General features: G+C 41.1%; 1 protein-coding gene across 2 annotated transcripts in view; it reads left to right on the top strand.

Annotated features, from left to right (window-relative positions):
• INPP5A (inositol polyphosphate-5-phosphatase A) overlaps window positions 1-23,920 on the top strand; it is a 569,268-nt gene that overhangs the window by 469,048 nt on the left and 76,300 nt on the right. For both annotated transcript variants that reach the window (XM_089669171.1, XM_089669173.1), the window contains exons 10-11: window positions 980-1,075; window positions 3,703-3,777. In XM_089669171.1, the coding sequence (XP_089525297.1) occupies window positions 980-1,075; window positions 3,703-3,777 (171 nt within the window). The remainder of the gene's footprint in view (window positions 1-979; window positions 1,076-3,702; window positions 3,778-23,920) is intronic.

The following is a 23,920-nucleotide window of genomic DNA, read 5'->3' as shown; positions in this document are numbered from 1 at the left end:
ATAGTGCCCCATCATTGGTGTCAGTGGGAAGAATAGTGCCCTATCATTGGTGTCAGTGGGAAGAATAGTGCCCCATCATTGGTGTCAGTGGGAAGAATAGTGCCCCATCATTGGTGTCAGTGGGAGACATAGTGCCCCATCATTGGTGTCAGTGGGAGACATAGTGCCCCATCATTGGTGTCAGTGGGAAGAATAGTGCCCTATCATTGGTGTCAGTGGGAAGAATAGTGCCCCATCATTGGTGTCAGTGGGAAGAATAGTGCCCTATCATTGGTGTCAGTGGGAAGAATAGTGCCCTATCATTGGTGTCAGTGGGAAGAATAGTGCCCTATCATTGGTGTCAGTGGGAAGAATAGTGCCCTATCATTTGTGTCAGTGGGAAGAATAGTGTCCCATCATTGGTGTCAGTGGGAGACGTAGTGCCCTATCATTGGTGTCAGTGGGAGACGTAGTGCCCTATCATTGGTGTCAGTGGGAAGAATAGTGCCCCATCATTGGTGTCAGTGGGAGGAATAGTGCCCCATCATTGGTGTCAGTGGGAGAAATGGTGCCCCATCATTGGTGTTGGAGGAAAACTGCTCCGTTTGTCAGTGAGAGGGAATAGTGCCCCGTTCTTGGTGCCAGTACAAGGAATATTGCCCTGTTGGTATCAGTAAGAGGAATAGTGCCCCCATTGTTTGTGTCAGTGAAAGGAAGGAATAGTGCCCCAATCTTGGTTGTCAGTGGGAGGAATAGTGTTTGTACCAGTGGGATGAAATGTTCCGGATAAAGGTAAGCAAGGGAGAAAGGAGCCATATCCGTCGCAGTTTGGAGACCACTGGTTTAGAATATTGGATTTTGTGGAATGCTGAGGATTTACTTTTTGTTTTGTTTGTTTTGGTTTTTTTGTTTTTGTCTTTGTCTTTGTTTTGCAGCATCGCATTGATTTTTCTTAATGCCCGTTAAAACTAATTATTTCTAATGTTTTTTGTTCCCTTAGACACTTTGTGCGAAAACGACAATGCAAACTGTCCACTCGCCTGACAACAATATGATAGACAAGTTGATATTTCGTGAATCTGAGAATGATCACAAGGTATCTGAATAATATTTATTTTACCATCTACTTAAAGGGGTGTATGTGTATCTCTCTCTCTCGTTGTAGTGTGTGGCAATGCAAATACATTGTAAGATTCATCTGGGTTAAAGGCTAAGTTCACTTTTTTTTTCTTTAATAAAATCCTGCTCCCCTATGTACCAATATACCATTAACATACCGCAATTGCAAAAATATTCAAGCTCTCTTTATTTTGGAGAGCATGGCCTTACCTTAGCCCTTGGTAAATTTTTTAAATTCCTGGAATGTAGAATGAGGAAAGAGAAGCCAGTAGGACTCCGGAAGCAGATTACCAGCTGATCTCATTAGCACACACATCCTGCACTGACCTCATTAGTACACACCCTTCACCAATCAACTATTTTTTCACAGCATCCCCAGGATCTCTCCCCACATGCATTTGCTTGACTACCCCAGCGTCCCTTCAGATGGGCCTCGGCCACATGCAGCCCACAGGACACCACTGATGTAATGCAAGGGCCTGCTTGATTGGATATGGAGTGATTGGGAAGATGGTGTGTCCTCCTATTATATAGTTTTGGTAAATCTACAGGAAATTGCACAGAGATTGTACAATCAGATTTGTATAGTGTATGGCCACATGTATACACCTAATAGTAACTAGTTGCGCTTTCAGTGTCATTAATTGTTAACGGCACACCAAACACAGAAACAAGCACACATTTTGCCACATGAAAAAATGGCTGACAAATGCAGTAAAACGCACAGTAAAAGATGTGCAACTCGTATAATGCCAGAATGTCCCATGAGCTACTTTGCAATGTGAAGCTCAGCCCATTGAAATCAGTGGGCTGCCCTATGTGTGTCACTGGAAAAATGAGCCAAAAACATGCACTCCCTCTACTCTCGGTGTGAATGGGGCCTGAAACTGAAATTGGTACCTTTACACAGAACCAAGAACCTCCATTTACATCTGTGTGTTTCCGAACGCATGACAATCTGCACAGAAAGTGCACGCTTTGCCATCCATTTCAGAAACACACTGCAAACAGTGCATTGTGTTTGTGTTGTCATTACATGTTAAAGGCACCCCAAGTGCAGTAAACGCACTAAAAACTTCAGTAACGCACCGTGCTCCTCTCCAAAAAGTTCTGGAGCTTTTCTGGGGCAGTTGTTGCATGTAGGGTAGCCCTATGCGTGATAAGTGAAAACGCTTCAAAATGTCCAAAACAAACGCATGGGGGAATGTGAATCTTCACTACATGGAAATGTGAATGGGGCCTGACAACTAAGTGTCTCCATCCACTCCCTCCTATGTACTTGTATAAAGATGGCCATACACTATGCAATCTGGTTGTACAATCTCTACAATTTTCTTTAGATTTACCAGAACTATGAAATAGGAGGACACACCTGAACAATCTATTCAATTGGTATCAAATCAGACTCTTGTACTACGTAGCTGATGGGAGGAAGGTAGTATTGTAATGAGGGAGGTGTTGTCCAGAGTGGTGAACACACCCTCTAATGTGATGCACCAAGGAAGTGAAAGCTTCTGGGAAATGGCCTACAGGAAGTGAATGCTGAGAGACCATCTACAGGAAATTATGCAATCTGAAAATCCATTCAAAATCTCACAGAAACCAACAAAAATGTAAACGTCCTGTGGATGAGGTAAGTGAGAGAAAAGCACATTGGGATGGCTGGGCCAGAAATGGCATTGGAAAAGCTTTTATTTATTATGAAAAGTGAAATTCTGCCAGAAAAGGTGAACTTGTCCTTTTAACCCCTTTACGCCGGCCACACACAAATGTGCGGCCTCCCGGCGTCTGGGCCTAGGCGCCGAGCGGCCGCACATTTGCATTCATGTAACAAAAAACATATGTGCTGAGAGTGCGCGCCCTGCGCACTCCCAGCATACATGTCCGATACTCACGGAAAGGTCCCGGTCTGCTCTTTCGATCAGGACCTTTCCCCATCATGTGATCAGGTCATATGATCCCTAAACCACGCCCCACCCCCCCACCTCCCGGCGTCTGAAACTCTTAAAGGGCAGGAGGCGCCGGCGGGAAGGGGTTAAGATTGAATAGCACCATTGTACCTCATGTAAACATAGGTGTGTGATGGCATTCCATTCATCTTTTTTTTTTTTTCCCCTAAAAAGATCTTCAAATGGCTCTGTGTGGCACACTCCCTTAGTTTCTCTCCTCTCTCCCTGTTTAAAGGAGTTGGTAATGAGAGCAATATGTAGACCACATGCCACTGTTGCTGGCACCTCCTGAGAATTCTAGTTGCCTGGCTATCCTGTTGTTCTGTCTATGATACTTAGTTAACTGACCTGAAGTAAAATATTGACTTTTTTGCAACTTTCATTTGCTGCATGCTTTTTCCGGGTCAGTGACTTTTGGCGGAACTTCAGTCGCTACAGGAGATTCCAGCAATTCATCTCCCTCCTCTTCTGCATATATTGTTTTTTTTTTTTGGTTAAGAGACGTTTACCTAGTTTTGGCAGGTACCTGCTCCCACTGCTTGGATCGCCTAGTTTTTACATTTACCTGTGCTGTATATAAAGTTCATGTTCTATCAGTAATATTTCTTCAAAACCTTCAGAAGGCCTCACATGCACGTTCTTTTCTTTTTTACAGGTAGTGCTACAAATAGAAAAGAAATTATTTGATTATTTCAATCAAGATGTTTTTAGAGATAATAATGGGATTGCGGTAAGTCCAAATTATAGTAAAGTTATGTTTGAAGAAAAAATATAAAAGTAAGGCCTTTATATTAACATAAAGGTTACAGAGACATTCTACATATATGGTTGCTGTTGCTTTTTATGCTGGCCTAAGCATGTTTTGGGAAATGTGGTTTACTTTTCTTGGCTAACCTGAAGCTCCAAAAATTGTGACTGTATCCATTCATTGCTGGCAGTCAGATTTTTTAGAGATGCTGAAACAAGCGCTTTCTAGTTTTGAGTTGGTAATCTTTGCACATGTTGGAAATTTTATTTACAATCTTTGGCCCATCATTGTTTTTTTCAGTAAAGCACAACAAACAAAACTATTGGAAATTGTGTTTTTTTTTAAATATATGCCAGGAGGAGAGTGGGGTCATGTGACCTTTCAGAGTCACATGACATACTCATTTAGAGTTTTTTTTGCTTTGGTATTCAGAGACAACTCCTCCATAGGATACCAAAGATTCCATATTGTAGCCTTTATTTTTCAGCAGAGAAGATGGCGCCACACATTTATCTGGACCATTGTAATGCATTAACTCACACGCGTGTCGGTGCACAGCAATGAATCAACAAGCAGGATGTTACAGTGTGTTAGTTTACCATTCAGAATAAAAGGCATCACACATTTATTATTATTATACAGTATTTATATAGCGCCAAAGGGTTTGCTCAGTAGCAAGGGGGACAGAACATGAGACAAGACCGTAACAATACAATACACGAGGGGTTCGAGGGCCCTGCTCTTTCGAGCTTACAATCTAGGAGGGAGGGGAAAGTGGTACAGGAGGAAATGGCTGGGGGGGGGTGGAGTGGTGGGAGGAGTGGAGGAGGTTAGTTGTTAGGTGAGGTCAGGTGTTAGGTGAGGTTGGGGTAGGCTACCCTGAAGAGGAAGGTTTTCAGGGTGCGCCTGAAGGTGAGGAGGGTAGGTGACAGTCTGATGGATTGGGGTAGGGAGTTCCAGAGGATGGGGGAAGTCCTAGAGAAGTCCTGCAACTGGGCGTGGGAGGAGGAGACCAGGGAGACTCACATTAGTTACTGCAACTAATGTGAGTAGGTCGCTATGATGCCCACATGCATTACAGTCTGATTATAGAACTCTCAATATTTAGGTCAAAGTGTGCCAATATCTCAGTATTTTTGGGTTCACATACAATTCAATATAATCACAACTGAGGGCTACCACATGTAAAAGAATGGTTGGTTGGATGAATTGAACAGTAGAATCTGAGTAGAATCAGTCCAACAGGTACACAGACAGGAGTACCTTTTCTTTCTAGTGGAATAAGCATAATACATTTGCTATGGTCTGGTTACCAGTGCAAAAACTAAAATTATGCCAACCAGGGCTAAGGCAGCAATTATTTGATGGTAGTTCTAGCACTTTCTCATATAAAGAGTTGAGGATGGGTGTGTTTTGTTTGTACCAAAAAGGAGGCATTCCTGTTACCACAGATAGCCGCAAATGTCTGTGTACATTACATTGTATTTTTCCTTTTGTTTTGCCTGGAGAGAGAACACTGCAGAAAATAGTCCACCTTGCTAAATCAGAGACTCCCAAGTTGCTAAAAGGCCTTCTGTTCAGCTTATCTTTATGCATAATGCTGCTGGGAGAAGTGTTCTCTTCTAACTTTACCATATCTCGCCCAGCCATGTTTGCACCTACTTTAAACCAATGCAGTAGATCTCTATTTCTGTTTTCCAGATTATTTCATGTTCATGCATTCTCACTCCTCTATCTGCATTATTTATTTTATGTGAAATAAAGGAAAACCTTCAGCAAGGAGAGCGGTACTTTGAACTAGATATCCCTGGCAAACAAAAAAAAGTCTTAAAAGGAATATAGAACTGTACCAAGGTGTAGAATTCAAATGCACATACAAGCATGCACTGACAATTAAAAAATATTACTTCCTCTAACTGACATTTCTTATAAAGTCCTGCACCTGCCTGCATCAGCCTCTAAGCCCCCCTGTTACATCCAAATCCTGGATCATTTTGATGGGCACAGCTCCTGCACTAGTATCGAAGATTGCTTGCCCCTTCACTCTTTCCACACAATCATATTGGACATTGAGGAAGCCCATCATAGTGTCGAGCAAACAGGATTCTCTGTGGGAGCAAGATAGAAAGGGTTTGACATTATCAGGATTTATTTTTGGGTAGGTTAGGAATTTTATATAAGTGTGCTGTCCTGTTGCCAGTATCACTCTTTTTTTGTGCTCAGAATGGCACAGGAAGACCCCATGTTCATTGGCCTCCTCCTGGCTATAAATAAACCCGAAAGTGAGTCTCTGATCTCCTTGAGCACACAATAGAGCCATTGGTGGTGGTCTTAGATCCTTGATGTCTCTGCAAAGTGGACCTGTAATAACCTCAATATATGGTCATGGTTACTGTAATACCCTCCTTAGAAAATACTAGCTGGTACAATCATTCAGATCTCCATATACTTATTCTAAATCAGTGAGTTAGAAAGTATTGGACATAGTGGATCCGCATGACAGCCACAGAACTAAATTTTTTTTAGATGGATAGGTTAAAGTATAAACAGTCAAAACTTTATTTATTTTTTTTTTTTGGATAGAGCGGAGAGGAATTGGAACACTTGTCAGTTTTTATTGCTTTCTCTGATCCCCGTTGGGGAGATTCACTCTCTTATTTGTCCTGTTTACCATTATCATTGAAAGTAATGAAAATCCCAAATTTTGGATTGCCCCCACAAAAGTAATAATGGGGATATCTCTCAATGGAGACAGTAGTTCTGGTGCCCTTGGGGTCCCCAAGGAAAATCCCTTAATTTACAGGGATTTTCCTTTAACTTCCTTTTTGGATAGTTGACAGGACGTGAAGGGAAAACTCCGCAATGGAACACCGATGGCGAAAAAAATCCTGTAAAGCTACCCTGTCTTTTGCCATTGTTTGCATAAACCACTGCCAGGTATGACCTATGTAGCTTATGTGCTGTAGTCTTTTTTTCTCACACAGCAAAGATGAAGTGAAGCCAAGTTGTCAGTCACAGCTTGTACATCAAATACATCTCTGCTTTCTCTGTGACACTCACATATCACTTGTCTCCACATACGTCAGTGGCCAGGGTGTATGATTAGAGATGAGGATGAGGTCTTTAGTGCTGACGTTAAACAAAAAAGCAACAGCATTTTAACCCAAAATATGTAGTGCGCTAACTCCTCATCAAAAAATAAATTAAATAAGGCTCAAATACACCATAAACATCAATCCACAATAAACTATATAATAGTCCAGATCCCGAGTTCAAAATGTCCAAATAAATGTGTTATTCAACCACTTTCCAAAAACGTGCTTGTGTTCAAAACACACTCCCTGCCCTCTGCTCACCTTCAAGTTCGACCTACAAATTATAATAGGTCAAATGCATTTGTAAGAATGAATCCTTCATGTGGCAATAAATCCGAGTGTACTCCCTCCAAATGTGTCTTCACTCAATCATGGCTCCAAACCGTGCATAGAAAACAAAATATATACCGTAGTGCAACACCGTTTAAAGTAACCTAAACATTGTGAAACAAAACATATGCACTCACATTAAACAAAACACTCCATGCTCCACAAACAGTGTTTCAATATTCACTTTATCCTACGTGTGCAAAAGTGTTTCCCATCACCATTGAGTGTACCATGCACTCACCTTCTTCCTTGACCTATATAAAATATAGGTCATAAACGCTATAGTCGTTGGTTAATCGCTTGCTCATCCACCGCTATACCTTAGTGGCTATTTCCTTGGTACTGGCCCTTTAAGAGACCGGACTCCAAATTCCCACCAGTATGGTAAAAGTTCCTCTGCTGCCACTTCCAAAAATGTCTCCTTTCTACTTTTTCCCAACTCTCTCCCAGAACTTCCTGTCTCTTTAGATAAACTAAGGGGCGTATTTTCAAACAGGATTTTCAAGTATGGTATATTTTTACTCCTATTTTTTAAAGTAAATGCAAAGTGTTCTCTAATTGGACAAGGTGGAGGGCATGATGTCACTGGCTCCGCCTTTCCACTTTATGCAATCATAGGACACTCTGCATTCATTCAGAAAATGCCAAGCTTTCTCTGAACGGCACCCTTGGTGAGCGACCAATCTTCTATGCGCAGAATGCATCAGGCCATCCTCTGGACCCAGGAGCAAGTGGAGATCACTGGAAAAGCATTGTCTACTTTCCAGCTTTCTTTCTAGTGATTTCCAGATTCCCAGAGCATTGGACAAGTATGGTATATACAGTTACATTGGTCCAAGCTAGACCAATGTTAAAATATGCCATACCTGGAATTCATCTGTAAGGCTCCATGCACACTGAACGCCAGTGCTTTTGGCAGAAGAAAATGCTAATTTTGAGCAATTTTTGTACTAGCGTTTAGGAGCATTTAGTGTTTTTTTTTGTTTTTTTTCTACCAGAAAAACGCTCTCAAATATGCAAAGCAAACGGGCTATTTTTCTGGCTCTAAATGCTGGGCTTAAAACACCTCTAGACTACCTAATGTGCATGGACACGTAGTTGCTTCTACAGGCAAAATGCTAAACACCTCCTAGGAGCAGCATTTTTTTTTTGTTTGTTTTTTTAAGCCAGTGTGCATGGAACCCCAAGCAGTGAATGTGACGTTCACCAAACATTCACTGGTGATGAATCAATCACTGTAACATACAACACATAGGATTTACCTTTTAATGAAAGTTGGATTTAATGCTTTATTAATATACCCCTAAATGTTAAGGGTTTTATGGATTAGATAAGGGTCCACTTTACTGTTAGAGGCATTTGGAGATAAAATCCCTACAATAAATATTACTGCATCCAACTCCTAGTTTCAGGAGCCAGCATAACACCAGATCCCCATGAATGGAAAGCTGAAGGCACCTGCCACTACTCGCATACGGGAGAACTGTCACACAGTCTGACAATTATCTTATATTTATGGCTGCCTGTATTTTCATGTTTAAAAAATAAAATAATAACAATAAAAAGGAACATAAATGCCTTTAGACAGAATGTTTTACAGCTAGAAGCCTGTATCTCTGCTGCTTGTCTGATAGCAGCACAGAACCTTCTTGTATAGCCTCAGAAGCCAGAGAAAGATGAATGATATAATGAGCCAGAGGAGATAATCCAATCTTCATGGTCTAGTTAAATACGCAGCACCATGATCGCTAAAAAACAAACTACCTATCTTAAAGGATGAATGTTCCCGGGCCAAATTCAACCCCAAAAAAATCCATTGCATCCTTCATCAAGCACTGGTCTTGTACCAGCCTGACAGAAATTTAATTCAAGCTGGCTCCTGAAAATAATTATTGTATTTTAAGAGTAGTAATCATTGGCTGGGACATGATTGAATGTGTCCATGGCTATTGACTTTTGCTATGATATATGGCTAGCTTTAGTCGATATTCCCATCGAAATTGTATAATTAATTATAAGTGGGGCTGTCAGCTCTGCAGGATGGAGTGCCCTGATGAGTATTTGGGAAGATTAAATTTTCCTCCGCTGCAGCGAGGCAAGACTTGGGAATATTCGCAGCGCACTGCTTGTTGGATAAAGATGTTTTTCTGTGTGTTTAGCAACTGCTTGAGCTGAAGATGCATTGATTTTCTGGCCTCTATTTATTTCTATCTGCAGCGTCTCTTCACTAATAGCAGAATTTGTGCAGATGTGACAGGACCTGACAAATATTTATTATCCGCTAACTACTTTATCATTGTCTGTGGAGAGCCTTTTTTTATTTTTTTATTTTATTTATATATTTCGTTTCATTTCTTTTCCTTCTGTAATTTGGGAGATGGATATCTTTGATACATAAAATAGTTATTACAGTTATAAAAAAAAAAATCTATAATAGATCACATTTTTTCTTTAGAAGCAGAATTGCTGTTTTCATCATAAAACGGTTTAGGGTTGTAGTTTGCAATTTGCAGTCATATGCAGCGCAACAGAAATGAGATGATGCATGCTTGATGAAGATTGCTTTTTTTTTTTTTCCCCAGAAGGGCCAAAGGTAAATACAGTCTTATTGATATTTGCTATATTGGTTGTTTTTTCTGTAATATCAGATGTACTGATGGGTTGTAATGTAATATTGTTTAGAAGTTTGCAGTAAAGTGTAGTGAATGCGGACTTCGAAGGGTGACATAATTGGGAAGAGGACAAATGCCCACACCCCCAGTTCTTGCGAAGGTACAAATCAAGCTGGACATAAACATTACAATCTGATTGTACAGTTCTTGTGCAATGCCCTTTGTTTTTAAACCTTTATATACCTGACTGTTCTTTTGGTTTTGTATCCAGTGAAAAGGAGGGGTGGGGGGCAGTGGTGCGCCTTTGCATTATATAGTTCATTATGTACCTAAAGGTCATGTTACAGCCTGATTGTACATTGTATGGATATCAGAAGGATATAATCGTGTTTCTCTCTTAAATGCTTCTCCCTTGAACAGTAAAATGGGAAAAAGTTCACCATGCACATATCTTAACTTTTTATTTCCTAATATAAAGCAGGAAATGTCCTGGAGCTACTTCTCCTTATAGGTGGCATCTAGAAGGATAAGGCTCAGGATGCGTGTTGAGGGCAAGTGTACTGGAGAGTGAGTTCTCTCTGCTGCCATTAGAGGACCCTAGAGAGAGCATAGTGACTTAATCACCAGCCACAGAGGGGTCTTCAAAGCCATTTAGGAGAAGGCAAAGTTTGATTGCAGAACAGTGATTCCTTCTGAACGATAGATCGTGACCATGCACTTCCAGCTGGTACATCTGATGTAGTGTTGTAAATGTTTGCTTGAGAAACACTGATTTAAAACCTGCGGTTAAGCACTTTGTGTGAAACACGTCAAGGTTTCTTTGAAGTCTGTTTATCTGTGCATGGAGGTGTTTCTTCTCAGTAAATCTGTAATGATAGTATACACCTGATCAGAATTTGGAAAAAACTGGTATAGTGGATTTTTTAGGTCCGTTACATGGCTATAAAAAGAATTAACCTGCTGACCAAAGAGTAGCTACTTCAGCATAGCAATCCACAGTCTCCCATATTCAAAATACCATATTGTTCCGTGGGTTTCCAAGAAGCTAAAGATTCGTTTAGCATATCTTCTGTCTAAGCATCCTCTTGGCCCTGGCAGTGAGTAACTTGAAGTAAGAGAACTGTAAGTGTTGCCATTCATTGCCTTTAAGGCAACAGAGATCTCCTTTTCTTAGACAAGTTCTTGAGGCTTAGTGTGCTGGGACCTGCCCACACCTTAGCCACTTGCCACCCACTCACAGTACATCTACTGCGAACAGGCGGCAGCTGCAGGCTAGGCAACATACACGTACGTCACTGCCTGCTTCCAGGTTATTCGCTGCACGTGCGCGCACCCCCTGCTGAATCCTGCTGTGATTGGACACAGCAGGAGTTTATCACCAGGTTTCAGCCAATGGTTTCAGCAGAAACCTGTTCGGCTGTGTCCAATCACAGTTTACAAATACACAAAACTCTTGTGTAAACAGAACAGTGATCTGCTTTTTCTTCTCCCTGAAAAGCCGGGAGAAAAGACAGCCAGCTCTCTGAGTAAAAGCGGCACACATTACACTCGTTGGGCACACAGTTAACCCCTTGATTGTCCGTTGATGTCATTCCCTTCCCAGCCAATGTAATTAATACAGCATACAGTTACTGATCACTGTATTAGTGACATTAGCATTGTCAAAGTCAGTGTCAGCACCAGATTGTCCATCACACTATCCGTCACACTAAGTTGCTGATCACCACATTTACAAGTATAGCATGTATATCTGCATAAATTCCAGTATGTATGCCATAGATTGAAGACACTGCAGTCTGAGCACAAACCAATTAACATACACCGAATGGGATTTTTTTTTTTTTTTTTTTTTTACCAAAGACTTGTAGCAGAATACAGTTTGACCTAAAATTATGAAGAAATGTTTTGAATTTTTTATTGGATATATTTTACATTATTGGTTTTTTTTTTCAAAATGTTTATATAGTATAAAAACAGTGGTGATAAATACCACCAAAAGAAAGTTCTATTTGTGTGAGAAAAATGATATAAATTTCATTTGCGTACAGTGTTGCATGACTGAACAATTGCCAGTTAAAGTAGCAAGTTGTTAAACTGTACCTAAAATGAATGGAGAGTTCCAAACCATTATTTTCATTTTAGTTTTTTGTAATCCTGTATGATGCATATTTGTGTGCTTTTCAAGTAAGCACATGTTGTACACCAGGGGTGCTCAACCTGTAGTCCTCGGAGCCCTCTGGTGTGGCTCTCGGAGCCCTCTGGTTTGGCCCTCGGAGCCCTCCAGTGTGGCCTTTGACCTCAAACTAGGGAAGCACACTTCTATTATATCCATTCGGGTTTGGTGCGCTTTCACAAAGTGCACCACACCCATAAGATATAATATAAGTCTATGGCAAAGCAGAGCTAACCTGCAGGAAAGCCAAAGATGCACAGCTCTGCACCCGTGGTGCAGGTAAACCACAGTGCATCATTGTGAAAGCAGCCTTATAGGGGGCTCATGACAGTAAGGGCACATTTATATAAGGCGGTAAAACCCCATATTTGGCATGTTTTACCACCCATACCACAACTACTGGTGTAGCGTCAGGGGTCATAATGGTGACCCCGCGCCATGCTCCAGGGGGCCTGTGCGTCATCCGTCACATTCTGTTTTACTCTTGGACAGAAGAGGCTGCATATGCATAAACTGATTCTATTTCCTCGTGAAACCGCTGAAAGACGGTTTCTCCTCTTCTCCCACCCACCGCCTTTCAGTGGCTGTAGGAGGAAAAATTCTGAGCCACTTAATTTCATTGTGGCCCGAAAAAGTACCAAAAAACTTAGTGGTTGTAAAAGACTCAAGGTTTTTTACCTTCATGTATTCTATGCATGATGGTAAAAAAAACCTTGTGTGTGCAGCAGTGCCCCCCAGCCCCCTCAATACTTACCTGAGCCTCATCGCGATGCAGCGATGTGAACGACAGCCTCAGCTGTCCCAGGTCTCTGCCACCTCATTGGCTGAGACAGCAAGCGGGAGCCAATGGCTCCCGCTGCTGTCAATCACAGCCAGTCAGCAAATGAGTAGGGGGGTGGACAGGCCACAGCTCAGTGTGTGAATGGACACACGGAGCAGCAGGTGCCCCCATAGCAAGCTGCTTGCTGTTGGGGCACCCCGACAGGAGGGAGGGAGGGGCCAGGAGAGCCTGTGGGGGACCTGAGAAGAGGAGGATCCAGACTGCTCTATGCAAAACCACTGCACACAGCAGGTAACTATAGCCTGTTTGTTATTTTCCCAAAAAAAAAATGAACCTTTAGAATTGCTTTAAGTGGCTCTCGCTCTTCAAAAGATTAGGCACCCCTGCTGTACACTAGTATAGTTTACTGCACATGTGTTTTACTTGCATTGTAAGCTCCTGTTCACATCAAAGTCAATTTTGAAATCTATAAGTCGCATGATTTTAAAATCGGGTGACCTGCTGATTTCAATTGCAATTTGCAAGACATCTGACACAGATGTCTATGCAAATCGCAACAAAAGTAGTGCATGCCAAGTTGGAACCGCACCGATTTGACCGCTCTTATAGCGGACAATAGGGTGCGACTTGGCATATGATTTGCAAGTCGCCTGGCATGCAAATCGCATGCCAAGTTGCACCCAATGTGACCGGGGTGTAATGCATGGAACAGGACACAGAATCCCCATCCTGAACAAATTTATATCAAAACAAAAAGGAGAATAATACACAAACCCTAATACATGAACTCACAATTTAGACATTTTATTGGACATTAATTTGACATTAGTAAACATATTGATTTTGAAAATCTTTGAGTATGAAATATGGCATTGACTAGATGCATCCACAAAGTTTTTTATTTATGTTTACAAACGCTGAAGACTCTTACTGGGTTAACACTGAGTTGTATTTACTAATTATCTGTCCAAGACAGCCAAGCCATCTTTATTTATGCTGACACCTCTCTGTACTGTACATTAAACAACATTGCTTGCAAGACTCTTCAAAGGGTCAATTGAAGAACTGTCAGGGGGCAATTAGGAGCTTAGTTTGCTTGTCATGTTCAGCAGGAGCAGACTGATGGCTTTGTTCAGATCTGTGTTGTCAGATAGTGCAGCACATTTTAATAGCAAATTGCAAAGTGCCATTTTACTGATAAACGCTGCTGCAATATTAAAGAATTATACAGAGTGATAACTGTAACACAAAGTAATTTTTATAGTAAATAGATATGTTCTCTTTGTTAGTGTCTTATCCTGCTAGGGCGTAATCTAAATGCAATGCAATAGCTAAAAATAGCCATACAAAAATCTGAGAGTTATTTATAAATACAAAGTTTATACGGTTCATATGGGGCAGCCCAACGGCTACCCCTTACATGTGCTGATAAAACACTGTTTTAACTGTTTCAAACTAATCTGACAGTTGCTCAATGATGTGCCAGTTTTAGGGTGTCTCTGCCTGCATACAGTCGATGAGTAGCCTTTTCTTGAAGAATAAAAAGAAAATTATTTTTCGTGTGTGTATGTACAGCTAGGTCCAGATATATTTGGACACAGGCACAATTTTAGATTTTTTCAGGTACTTACCAAAACATATTCAAGCTATAGTTATATAATGGATATGGGCTGAAAGTGCACACGCTCAGGTTTAATTTGAGGGTATGTACATCCAAATTGGAGGAAGGGGTTAGGAATTACAGCTCTTAAGAGTAGTCACCCCCCTTTTTCAAGGGACCAAAAGTAATTGGACAATTGAATCAAAAGCTGTTTATGGCCAGGTGTGGGCTACTCCGTTATTTCTTCATCAATTAAGCAGGTAAAAGGTATGAGGAGGATTCTAAGTGTTGTATTTGCATTTGGAATCTATTGCTGTGAACCTACATCATGCATTCATAGAAGCTGTCCATTCAAGTTTAACAGGTCATTGTAAGGCTTCAAAAATGAAAGAAATCCATCAGAGAGATCGCAACAACATTAGGAGTGGCCAAATCAACAGTTTGGTACAATCCGAGGAAAGAAGAACACACTGGTGAGCTCAGCAACATAAAAAGGCATGGACGTCCACAGAAGACAACAGTGGTGGATGATCGCAGGATCCGCTCTAAGGTAAAGAAAAACCCATTCACAACATCCAGACACGTGAAGGACACTCTCCAGGAGATGGGCGTATCATTGTCAAAGTCTACAATCAAGAAAAGACTTCACGAGAGCAAATACAGAGGGTTCACCACAAGGTGCAAACCATTCATAAGCCTGAAGAATAGAAAAGCCAGATTAGACTTTGCCAAAAACCATCTAAAAAAAAGCCAGACCAGTTCTGGAAAAGCATTCTTTGGACGGATGAAACTAAGATTAATCTTTACCAGAATGAAGGGAAGAAAAAAGTGTGGAGAAGGCTTGGAACAGCTCATGATCCAAAGCACTTAACGTCATCTTTAAAACATGGTGGAGGCAGTGTGATGGCATGGGCATGCATGGCTTCCAGTTGTACTGGGACATTGGTGTTTATTGTTGATGTGACAGAAGACAGAAGCAGCCGGATGCATTCTGCAGTGTTTAGAGATATACTGTCAGCCCAGACAGCAAAATTGATTGCACCGTTCTTCACAGTACACATGGACAATGATACAAAATACATTGCAAAAGCAACCCAGTAGCTTTTGAAGGAAAAGAAGTAGAATATTCTGCAATGGCCAAGTCAATTACCTGATCTCAACCCCATTGAGCATGCATTTCACTTGCTGAAGGCAAAACTAAAGACAGACCCACAAACAAAGAACTGAAGACAGCTGCAGTTAGATAATAACGGACAGCTGGCAAAGCATCAGAAAGGAGGAAACCCAGTCTTTGGTAATGTCCATGGGTTCCAGACTTTAGGCAGTCATTGCCAGTAAAGGATTCTCAACAAAATATTAAAAATGAACATTTTATTTATGATTATATTAATTTTGTCCAATTACTTTTGGTCCCTTGAAAAAGGGGGGATGGCTATTCTTAAGAGCTGTAATTCCTAAACCCTTCTTCCAATTTGGATGTACAGTGAGGAACAGAAGTATTTGAACACCCTGCGATTTTGCAAGTTCTCCCACTTAGAAATCATGGGGGGGTCTGAAATTCACATTGTAGGTGCATTCCCACCCTGAGAGACATAATTTAAAAAAAAAAAAATTCTGGAAATCACATTGTATGATTTTTAAAGAATTTATTTGTCTTGCATTGCTGAACATAAGTATTCAAACACCTGAGAAAATCAGTGTTCATATTTGGTACAGAAGCCTTTTTTTGCAATTACAGAGGTCAAAGTTTCCTGTAGTTCTTGACCAGGTTTGCACACACTGCAACAGGGATTTTGGCCCACTCCTCCACACAGATCTCCTCTAGCTCTGTCAGGTTTCGGGGCTGTGGCTGAGCAACACAGAGTTTCAGCTCCCTCCAAAGATGTTCTATTGGATTTAGGTCTGGAGACTGGCTAGGCCACTCCAGAACCTTGATATGCTTCTTACGGAGCCACTCCTTGGTTATCCTGGCTGTGTGCTTCGGGTCATTGTCATGTTGGAAGACCCAGCCACGACCCATCTTCAATGCTCTGAGGGAAGGAGGTGGTTGCTCAAAATCTCACAATAAATGGCCCCGTTCATCCTCTCCTTACAGTGCAGTTGTCCTGACCCCTTCACAGAAAAGCACCCCCAAAGCATGATGTTACCACCCGCATGCTTCACAGTAGAGATGGTGTTCTTGAGGTACAACTCATCCTTCTCTTTCCTCCAAACACGACGAGTGAAGTTTAGACCAAAATGTTCTACTTTGGTCTCATCTGACCACATGACTTTCTCCCATGCCTCCTCTGGATCATCCAGATGGTCATTGGCAAACTTCAGACAGGCCTGGACATGTGATGACTTGAGCAGGGGAACCTTCCGTGCAATGCATGATTTGAAACCATGACGGCGTAGTGTTCTACCGACAGTGACCTTTGAAACTGTGGTCCCAGCTCTCTTCATGCCATTGACCAGCTCCTCCCTTGTAGTTCTGGGCTGATTCCTCACCTTTCTTATCATTGATACCCCACGAGGTGAGATCTTGCATGGAGCCCCAGTCCAAGGGAGACTGACCGTCGTCTTTAGCCTCTTCCATTTTCTAACAATTGCTCCAATAGTTGATCTATTTTCACTAAGCTGCTTAGCAGTTGCCCCGTAGCCCTTTCCAGCCTTGTGGAGGTCCACAATTTTGTCTCTGGTGTCTTTTGACAGCTCTTTGGTCTTGCCCATGGTAGTAGTTGGTGTCTGACTGACAGCGGGGTGGACAGGTGTCTTTAAAGAGCTCAGACAGGTGCTACTAAGTTAGATTAATGAGTGGAGTAGAGGTGGACTTTTTAAAGGCACAGTAACAGGTCTTTGAGAGCCAGAATTCTTGCTGTTTCTTAGGTAATCAAATAATTATGTTCAGCAGTGCAAGACAAATAATTTAAAAAAAAAATTTCAGGAAATCACATTGTATGGTTTTTAAAGAATTTATGTCTCTCAGAGTGGGAATGCACCTACAATGTGAATTTCAGACCCCTTCATGATTTCTAAGTGGGAGAACTTGCAAAATCGCAGGGTGTTCAAATACTTCTGTTCCTCACTGTACATACTCTAAAATTAAACCTGATCCATTAACTAACTATAGCTTGAATATGTTTTGGTATATATATATAATTTTTTATTTAAAGCAGAAACCCTGGAGAATAAAATGGTGGTTGTTGCAATTTTTTTTTTATGTCGCACGTCATCGGTTTATCAAACCCAAATCTTCGGGGAAAAAATCAGTTTTAATGAAATTTAGTGCACACAAGCACAATATAATACCAATTATTTTGTAAAATATAAAAGATGGCTACCTTTAAAATCTCCATAGGCAACACTTTACAAGCACTTTAAAAGCCTTTACAGAAAAAGTAAGGTATTGTCTAGAAGGCCTTGGATCCTTGCGGTCTCTCTTTTGAGTGATTACTATTTCTGTTATTCTGTCCATTACGGGATCTGCGTATCCACATTGTTCTATTCATGTATAATCCTGTTGATGCAGTAATGTCATTGTAGATTCTGTAAGTACTGTTCCATTTATTTTTATTACCTTGGCAAAAAAAGTTGTTTGGATTAAAAAAAAAAAAGAGTACTTTACAGGCTACCAGTGTCACTGGAAGTCTTGGGCATTTGTGACAATACCTCATGTGTGATGCAATCATCATTTTACCTTTTTTTTTTTTTTTTTTAATTTTTTATTAACATTTTTTGTGACACTATACCTTTAAATTTTTTTAATTCAACTTTATTGCTGTCACAAGAAATGAACATCCCTTGTGATAGCATGGACTATGGCAAGTCATCTTTATGGTGACTCTCTTCTTTGCCCCCAAAGCATCTGATCAAACCGAGATCAGCTTAATGCAATGCTTTACAAGCTAGTAACAGCTTATAATCAAACCGGAAGCTATGAAATCCTCTTCGCTTCCAGCTTCAGACATAGAGGAGGAAGAACAATGGAAGTTCCTCTCACTCTAGGGAATCAGATTCTACCGGCCGCATCAGTACAGTGTTCCCCAGTTGGACAGGAGAGCCCAGTAAAGGTGGCAAGAGGGGGGGGAAATGGATTCAATACAATTTCAGCAAATTTTGGATGGTAACTTGATGCCATCTGTGAAAAAGCTGAAGTTAAAGAGAGGATGGCTTCTACAAATGGATAATGATCCTAAACACACCTCGAAATCCACGGGGGATTACATCAAGGCGTAAACTGAAGGTTTTGCCATGGCCTTCACAATCTCCTGACCTCAACATAATTGAAAATCTATGGATAGACCTTAAAATGAGCAGTGTGTGACAGACAGCCCAGAAATCTCAAAGAACTGGAAGACTTTTGTAAGGAAGAATGGGCAAAGATACTTCAAACAAGAATTGAAAGACTCTTGGCTGGCTACAAAAAGCGTTTACAAGCTGTGATACTTGCCAAAGGGGGCAGTACAAGATATTAACTCTGCAGGGTGCCCAAACTTTTGCAGACGCCATTTTTTTGTTTTCTGTTATTTTGAAAGTGTAAATGATGGAAATAAAATCTAACTTTTGTTGACATATTATAAGAATGTCTAATCTGTAATTTGATGCCTTTTGGAGATTTTTCCATCTTTCCTTGGCTTCTTTATGCACATTAATACAAATTTTTAGCTGGGGTGCCCAAACTTTCGATCCCCACTGTATGTATATATATATATATATATATATATATATATATCCTTGAAAAAGTAATCATACCCCTAATATCCACATTTTGTCATGTTACTACCAAAAACGTAAATTTATTTTATTGGGATTTTATGTGATAGACCAACACAAAGTGGCACATAATTGCAAAGTGGAAGGAAGATGATAAATGGTTTTCAAAATTTTTTATAAGTACATATCTGAAAAGTGAGGCATGCATTTGTATTCAGCCCCCTTTACTCTGATAACCCTAAATAAAATCTAGTGAAGCCAATTGCCTTTAGAAGTCACCTAATTAGTAAATAGAGTCCACCTGTGTGTATTTTGATCTCAGTATAAATACAGCTGTTCTGTGAAGCCCTCAGAGGTTTGTTAGGGAACATTTGTGAACAAACACCATCATGAAGGCCAAGGGACACACCAGATCAGGGATAAAGTTGTGGAGATGTTTAAAGCTGGGTTAGGTTATTAGAAAAAAATTCCAAGCTCTGAACATCTCGGGGAACACTGTTCAATCCATCATCCGAAAATGGAAAGAGTATGGCACAAATACAAACCTACCAAGACATGGCCGTCCATCTAAACTGACAGGTCAGGCAAGGAGAGCATTAGTCCGAGAAGCAGCCAAGAGGCCCATGGTAACACTGGAGGAGCTGCAGAGATCCACAGCTCGGGTAGAAGAATCTGTCCACAGGACAACTATTAGTTGTGTACTACACAAATCTGGCCTTTATAGAAGTGTGGCAAGAAGAAAACCATTGTTGAAAGCAAGTCATAAGAATTCCCGTTTGCAGTTTGCGAGAAGCCATGTGGGGGACACAGCAAACATGTGGAAGAAGGTGCTCTGGTCAGATGAGACTAAAATGGAACTTTTTGGCCTAAAAGCAAAACGCTATGTGTGGCGGAAAACTAACACTGCACATCACACTGAACACAACATCCCCACCATGAAGCATGGTGGTGGCAGCATCATGTTGTGGGGATGCTTTTCTTCAGCAGGGACAGGGAAGCTGGTCAGAGTTGATGGGAAGATGGATGGAGTCAAATACAGGGAAATCTTAGAAGAAAACCTTCAAAGTGTCTGCAAAAGACTGGGGCGGAGGTTCACCTTCCTGCAGGACAAGGACTGTAAACATACAGCCAGAGCTACAACGGAATGGTTTAGATCAAAGCATATTCATGTGTTAGAATGGCCCAGTAAAAGTCCAGACCTAAATCCAATTGAGAATCTGTGGCAAGACTTGAAAATTGCTGTTCACAGATGCTCTCCATCCAGTCTGACAGAGCTTGAGCTATTTTGCAAAGAAGAATGGGCAAAAATGTATCTCTCTAGATGTGCAAAGCTGGTAGAGACATCCCCAAAAAGACTTGCAACTGTAATTGCAGCAAAAAGGTGGTAATACAAAGTATTGACTCAGGGGGGCTGAATACAAATGCATGCCACACTTTTCAGATATTTGTCAAAAATTTTGAAAACCATTTATTATTTTCCTTCCACTTCACAATTACGTACCACTTTGTGTTGGTCTATCACATAAAATCCCAATAAAGTACAATTTCAAGGGGTGTGAATACTTTTTCAAGGCTGTGTGTGTGTGTATATGTGTGTGCGTGTGTGTATGTATATATATATGTGTATATATGTGTGTGTGTATGTGTCTATATATATATATATATATATATATATATATATATATATATATATATATATATATATATATTAGTATCACACAGAAGTGAATAGTCCACACCTCACATTTTTGTAAATATGCTACAATGTAAAGTAGTGAGTGTACAGCTTGTATAACAGTGTAAATTTGCTGTCCCCTCAAAATAACTCAACACACAGCCATTAATGTCTAAACCACTGGCAACAAAAGTGAGTACACCCCTAAATAAAAATGTCCAAATTGGGCCCAAAGTGTCAATATTTTGTGTGGCCACCATTATTTTCCAGCACTGCCTTAACCCTCTTGGGCATGGAGTTCACCAGAGCTTCACAGGTTGCCACTGGAGTCCTCTTCCACTCCTCCATGACGACTTCACGGAGCTCGTGGATGTTAGAGACCTAACGCTCCTCCACCTTCCGGTTGAGGATGCCCCACAGATGCTCAATAGGGTTTAGTTCTGGATGCATGCTTGTCTAGTCCATCACCTTTACCCTCAGCTTCTTTAGCAAGCCAGTGGTTGTCTTGGAGGTGTGTTTGGGGTCGTTGGCATGTCGGAATACTGCCCTGCGGCCCAGTCTCCGAGGGGATCATGCTCTGCTTCAGTATGTTACAGTACATGTTGGCATTCATGGTTCCCTCAATTTACTGTAGCTCCCCAGTGCCGGGAGCTCTCATGCAGCCCCAGACCATGACACTCCCACCACCATGATGGACTTTAGGCAAGACACACTTGTCTTGTACTCCTCACCTGGTTGCCGCCACACACGCTTGACACCATCTGAACCAAATAAGTTTATTTTAGTCTCATGAGAGTTCCAGTAATCCATGTCCTTGGTCTGCTTGTCTTCAGCAAACTGTTTGCGGGCTTTCTAGTGCATCATCTTTAGAAGAGGCTTCCTTCTGGGATGATAGCAATGCAGACCAATTTGATGCAGTGTGCGGCATATGGTCTGAGCACTGACAGACTGACCCCCCCCCCCCTCCCCCCACCCTTTCAACCTCTGCAGCAATGCTGGCAGCACTCATACTTCTATTTCCCAAAGGCAACCTCTGGATATAACGCTGAGCACGTGCACTCAACTTCCATGGTGTGACCTGTTCTGAGTGGAACCTGTCCTGTTAAACCGCTGTATGGTCTTGGCCACCGTGCTGCAGCTCAGTTTCAGGGTCTTGGCAATCTTCTTATAGCCTAGGCCATCTTTATGTCGAGCAAAAATTATTTTTTTCAGATCCTCAGAGAGTTCTTTGCCATGAGGTGCCATGTTGAATTTCCAGTGACCAGTATTAGAGTGTGAGAGTGATTAACACCAAATTAACACACCTGCTCCTCATTCACACCTGATTCCTTGTAACACTAATGAGTCACATGAGACCAGGGAGGGAAAATGGCTAACTGAGTCCAATTTGTACATTTTCACTTAGGGGTGTGCTTTCTTTTGTTGCCAGTGGTTTAGACATTAATGGCTGTGTGTTGAGTTATTTTTGAGGGGACATCAAATTTACAATTTTGCACAAGCTGTACGCTCACTACTTTACATTGTAGCAAAGTGTTATTTCTTCAGTGTTGTCACATGAAAAAAGGGGTGTACTCACTCCTGTGAGATTGTGTGTGTAGTGCTCAGCATAAATGAGTACACCCCAACAGGTTTGTCAGAAAACCTTTACTTTCCTTTCAGAATCAACATTTTCATTGGGACACTATACTACAAAATACTCTCACAAATGCAAGCCATTGATTGCAAACAAGATTTGTTAATTTGCACACACAAAAAAGTATTTCTCCTAACAAAGTCAATCAAGACCATGTTGCACAAATGAATACACCCCAATGAAAGTCTTTGCAGCAAAGTTAAATTTTAGATAACAAAATCCTAATGATCAAGAATTCAACTACAGGTGAGTCTAATTATTCAATAAACAGGTGTCCAGTTGATTCTAAAAGGGCATTATTTAACAAAGAAAACCCCTTCCCATTTCATGCTGTCAGCAATGGCACCACATGGAGGCGAAATGTCAAGGCCTGATAAAGAAAATTATTTCTTTACACGAGAGGTGAAGGCTACAGGAAGATTGGCAAAGCTTTACTTGTCAATCAGAATACTGTAGCAAAAGTGATACAAAAATTTACCAAAGATGGAGCTGCAACCACCTCACAGACATCCAGGCCATCCACGGAAGTTAACACCTCGACAGGAACATCTGCTGATGAGAAGGGTTGAAGAAAATCACCATGTAAGTTCACTGCAGTTAACTAAAGAAGTAGAAAGCCAAACTGGGGTGATTGTTTCCTGTGACGCAATACAGCATAAACTATAGAGGAATGCCATGCATGGGTGTCGTCCTCGAAGGAAGCCTCTCCTAAAGCCCATGCACAAAAAAGCCCACCTAGAATTTGCCGGGGCTCATGCTGAAAAAGAAAACTACTAGGACTCTGTACTCTGGAGTGATGAGACCAAGATAAATGTTTTTGGGACTGATGGCTTCAAAACTGTATGGCGTCGCAAAGGTGAGGAGTACAAAGAATGCATGGAGCCTGCAGTGAAACATGGTGGTGGCAGTGTCCTTTTGTGGGGCTGCATGAGTGCTGCTGGTGTCAGGGAGCTGCATTTCATTGATGGTGCCATGAATTCACAGATGTACTGCTCTATATGGAAATAGAAGATGCTACCATCCCTCCATGCCCTTGGTCTTCATGCACGTTTCCAACATGACAATGATCCAAAACACACATCTAAGACCACTGTTACATTTCTGAAGAACAGGGTGAAAGTGATTCAGTGGCCAAGTATGTCTCATGATCTGAACCCAATTGAACACCTATGGGGAATTATGAAGAGACAAGTTGAGCATCACTCTTCATCCAGCATCCAGGCTTTAAAAGAGGCTGTTCTTGAAGAATGGAAAAAGTTGTTTGTATGGAAATAAAGCTATCACAAGGATTTTGAGCTTTATTCACTTTTTTTCAACACACTGCTATTATTTTGAACACAACTGTATATATATACATATACAGTTGTGTTCAAAATAATAGCAGTGTGTTGAAAAAAAGTGAATAAAGCTCAAAATCCTTCTAATAGCTTTTATTTCCATACACACAAATGCATTGGGAACACTACACATTCAATTCCAAATCAAAACATGAAGAAAACTATATCAAATTTGTGTTGTTCCTCTAAGAAAA

Source organism: Staurois parvus, unplaced genomic scaffold (assembly GCF_062004578.1).
Source record: "Staurois parvus isolate SC_StPar_1 unplaced genomic scaffold, SC_StPar_1.0 ptg000009l, whole genome shotgun sequence".
Classification (NCBI taxonomy): Eukaryota; Metazoa; Chordata; class Amphibia; order Anura; family Ranidae; genus Staurois; species Staurois parvus.
This window is presented reverse-complemented; position numbering and strand designations above follow the sequence as displayed.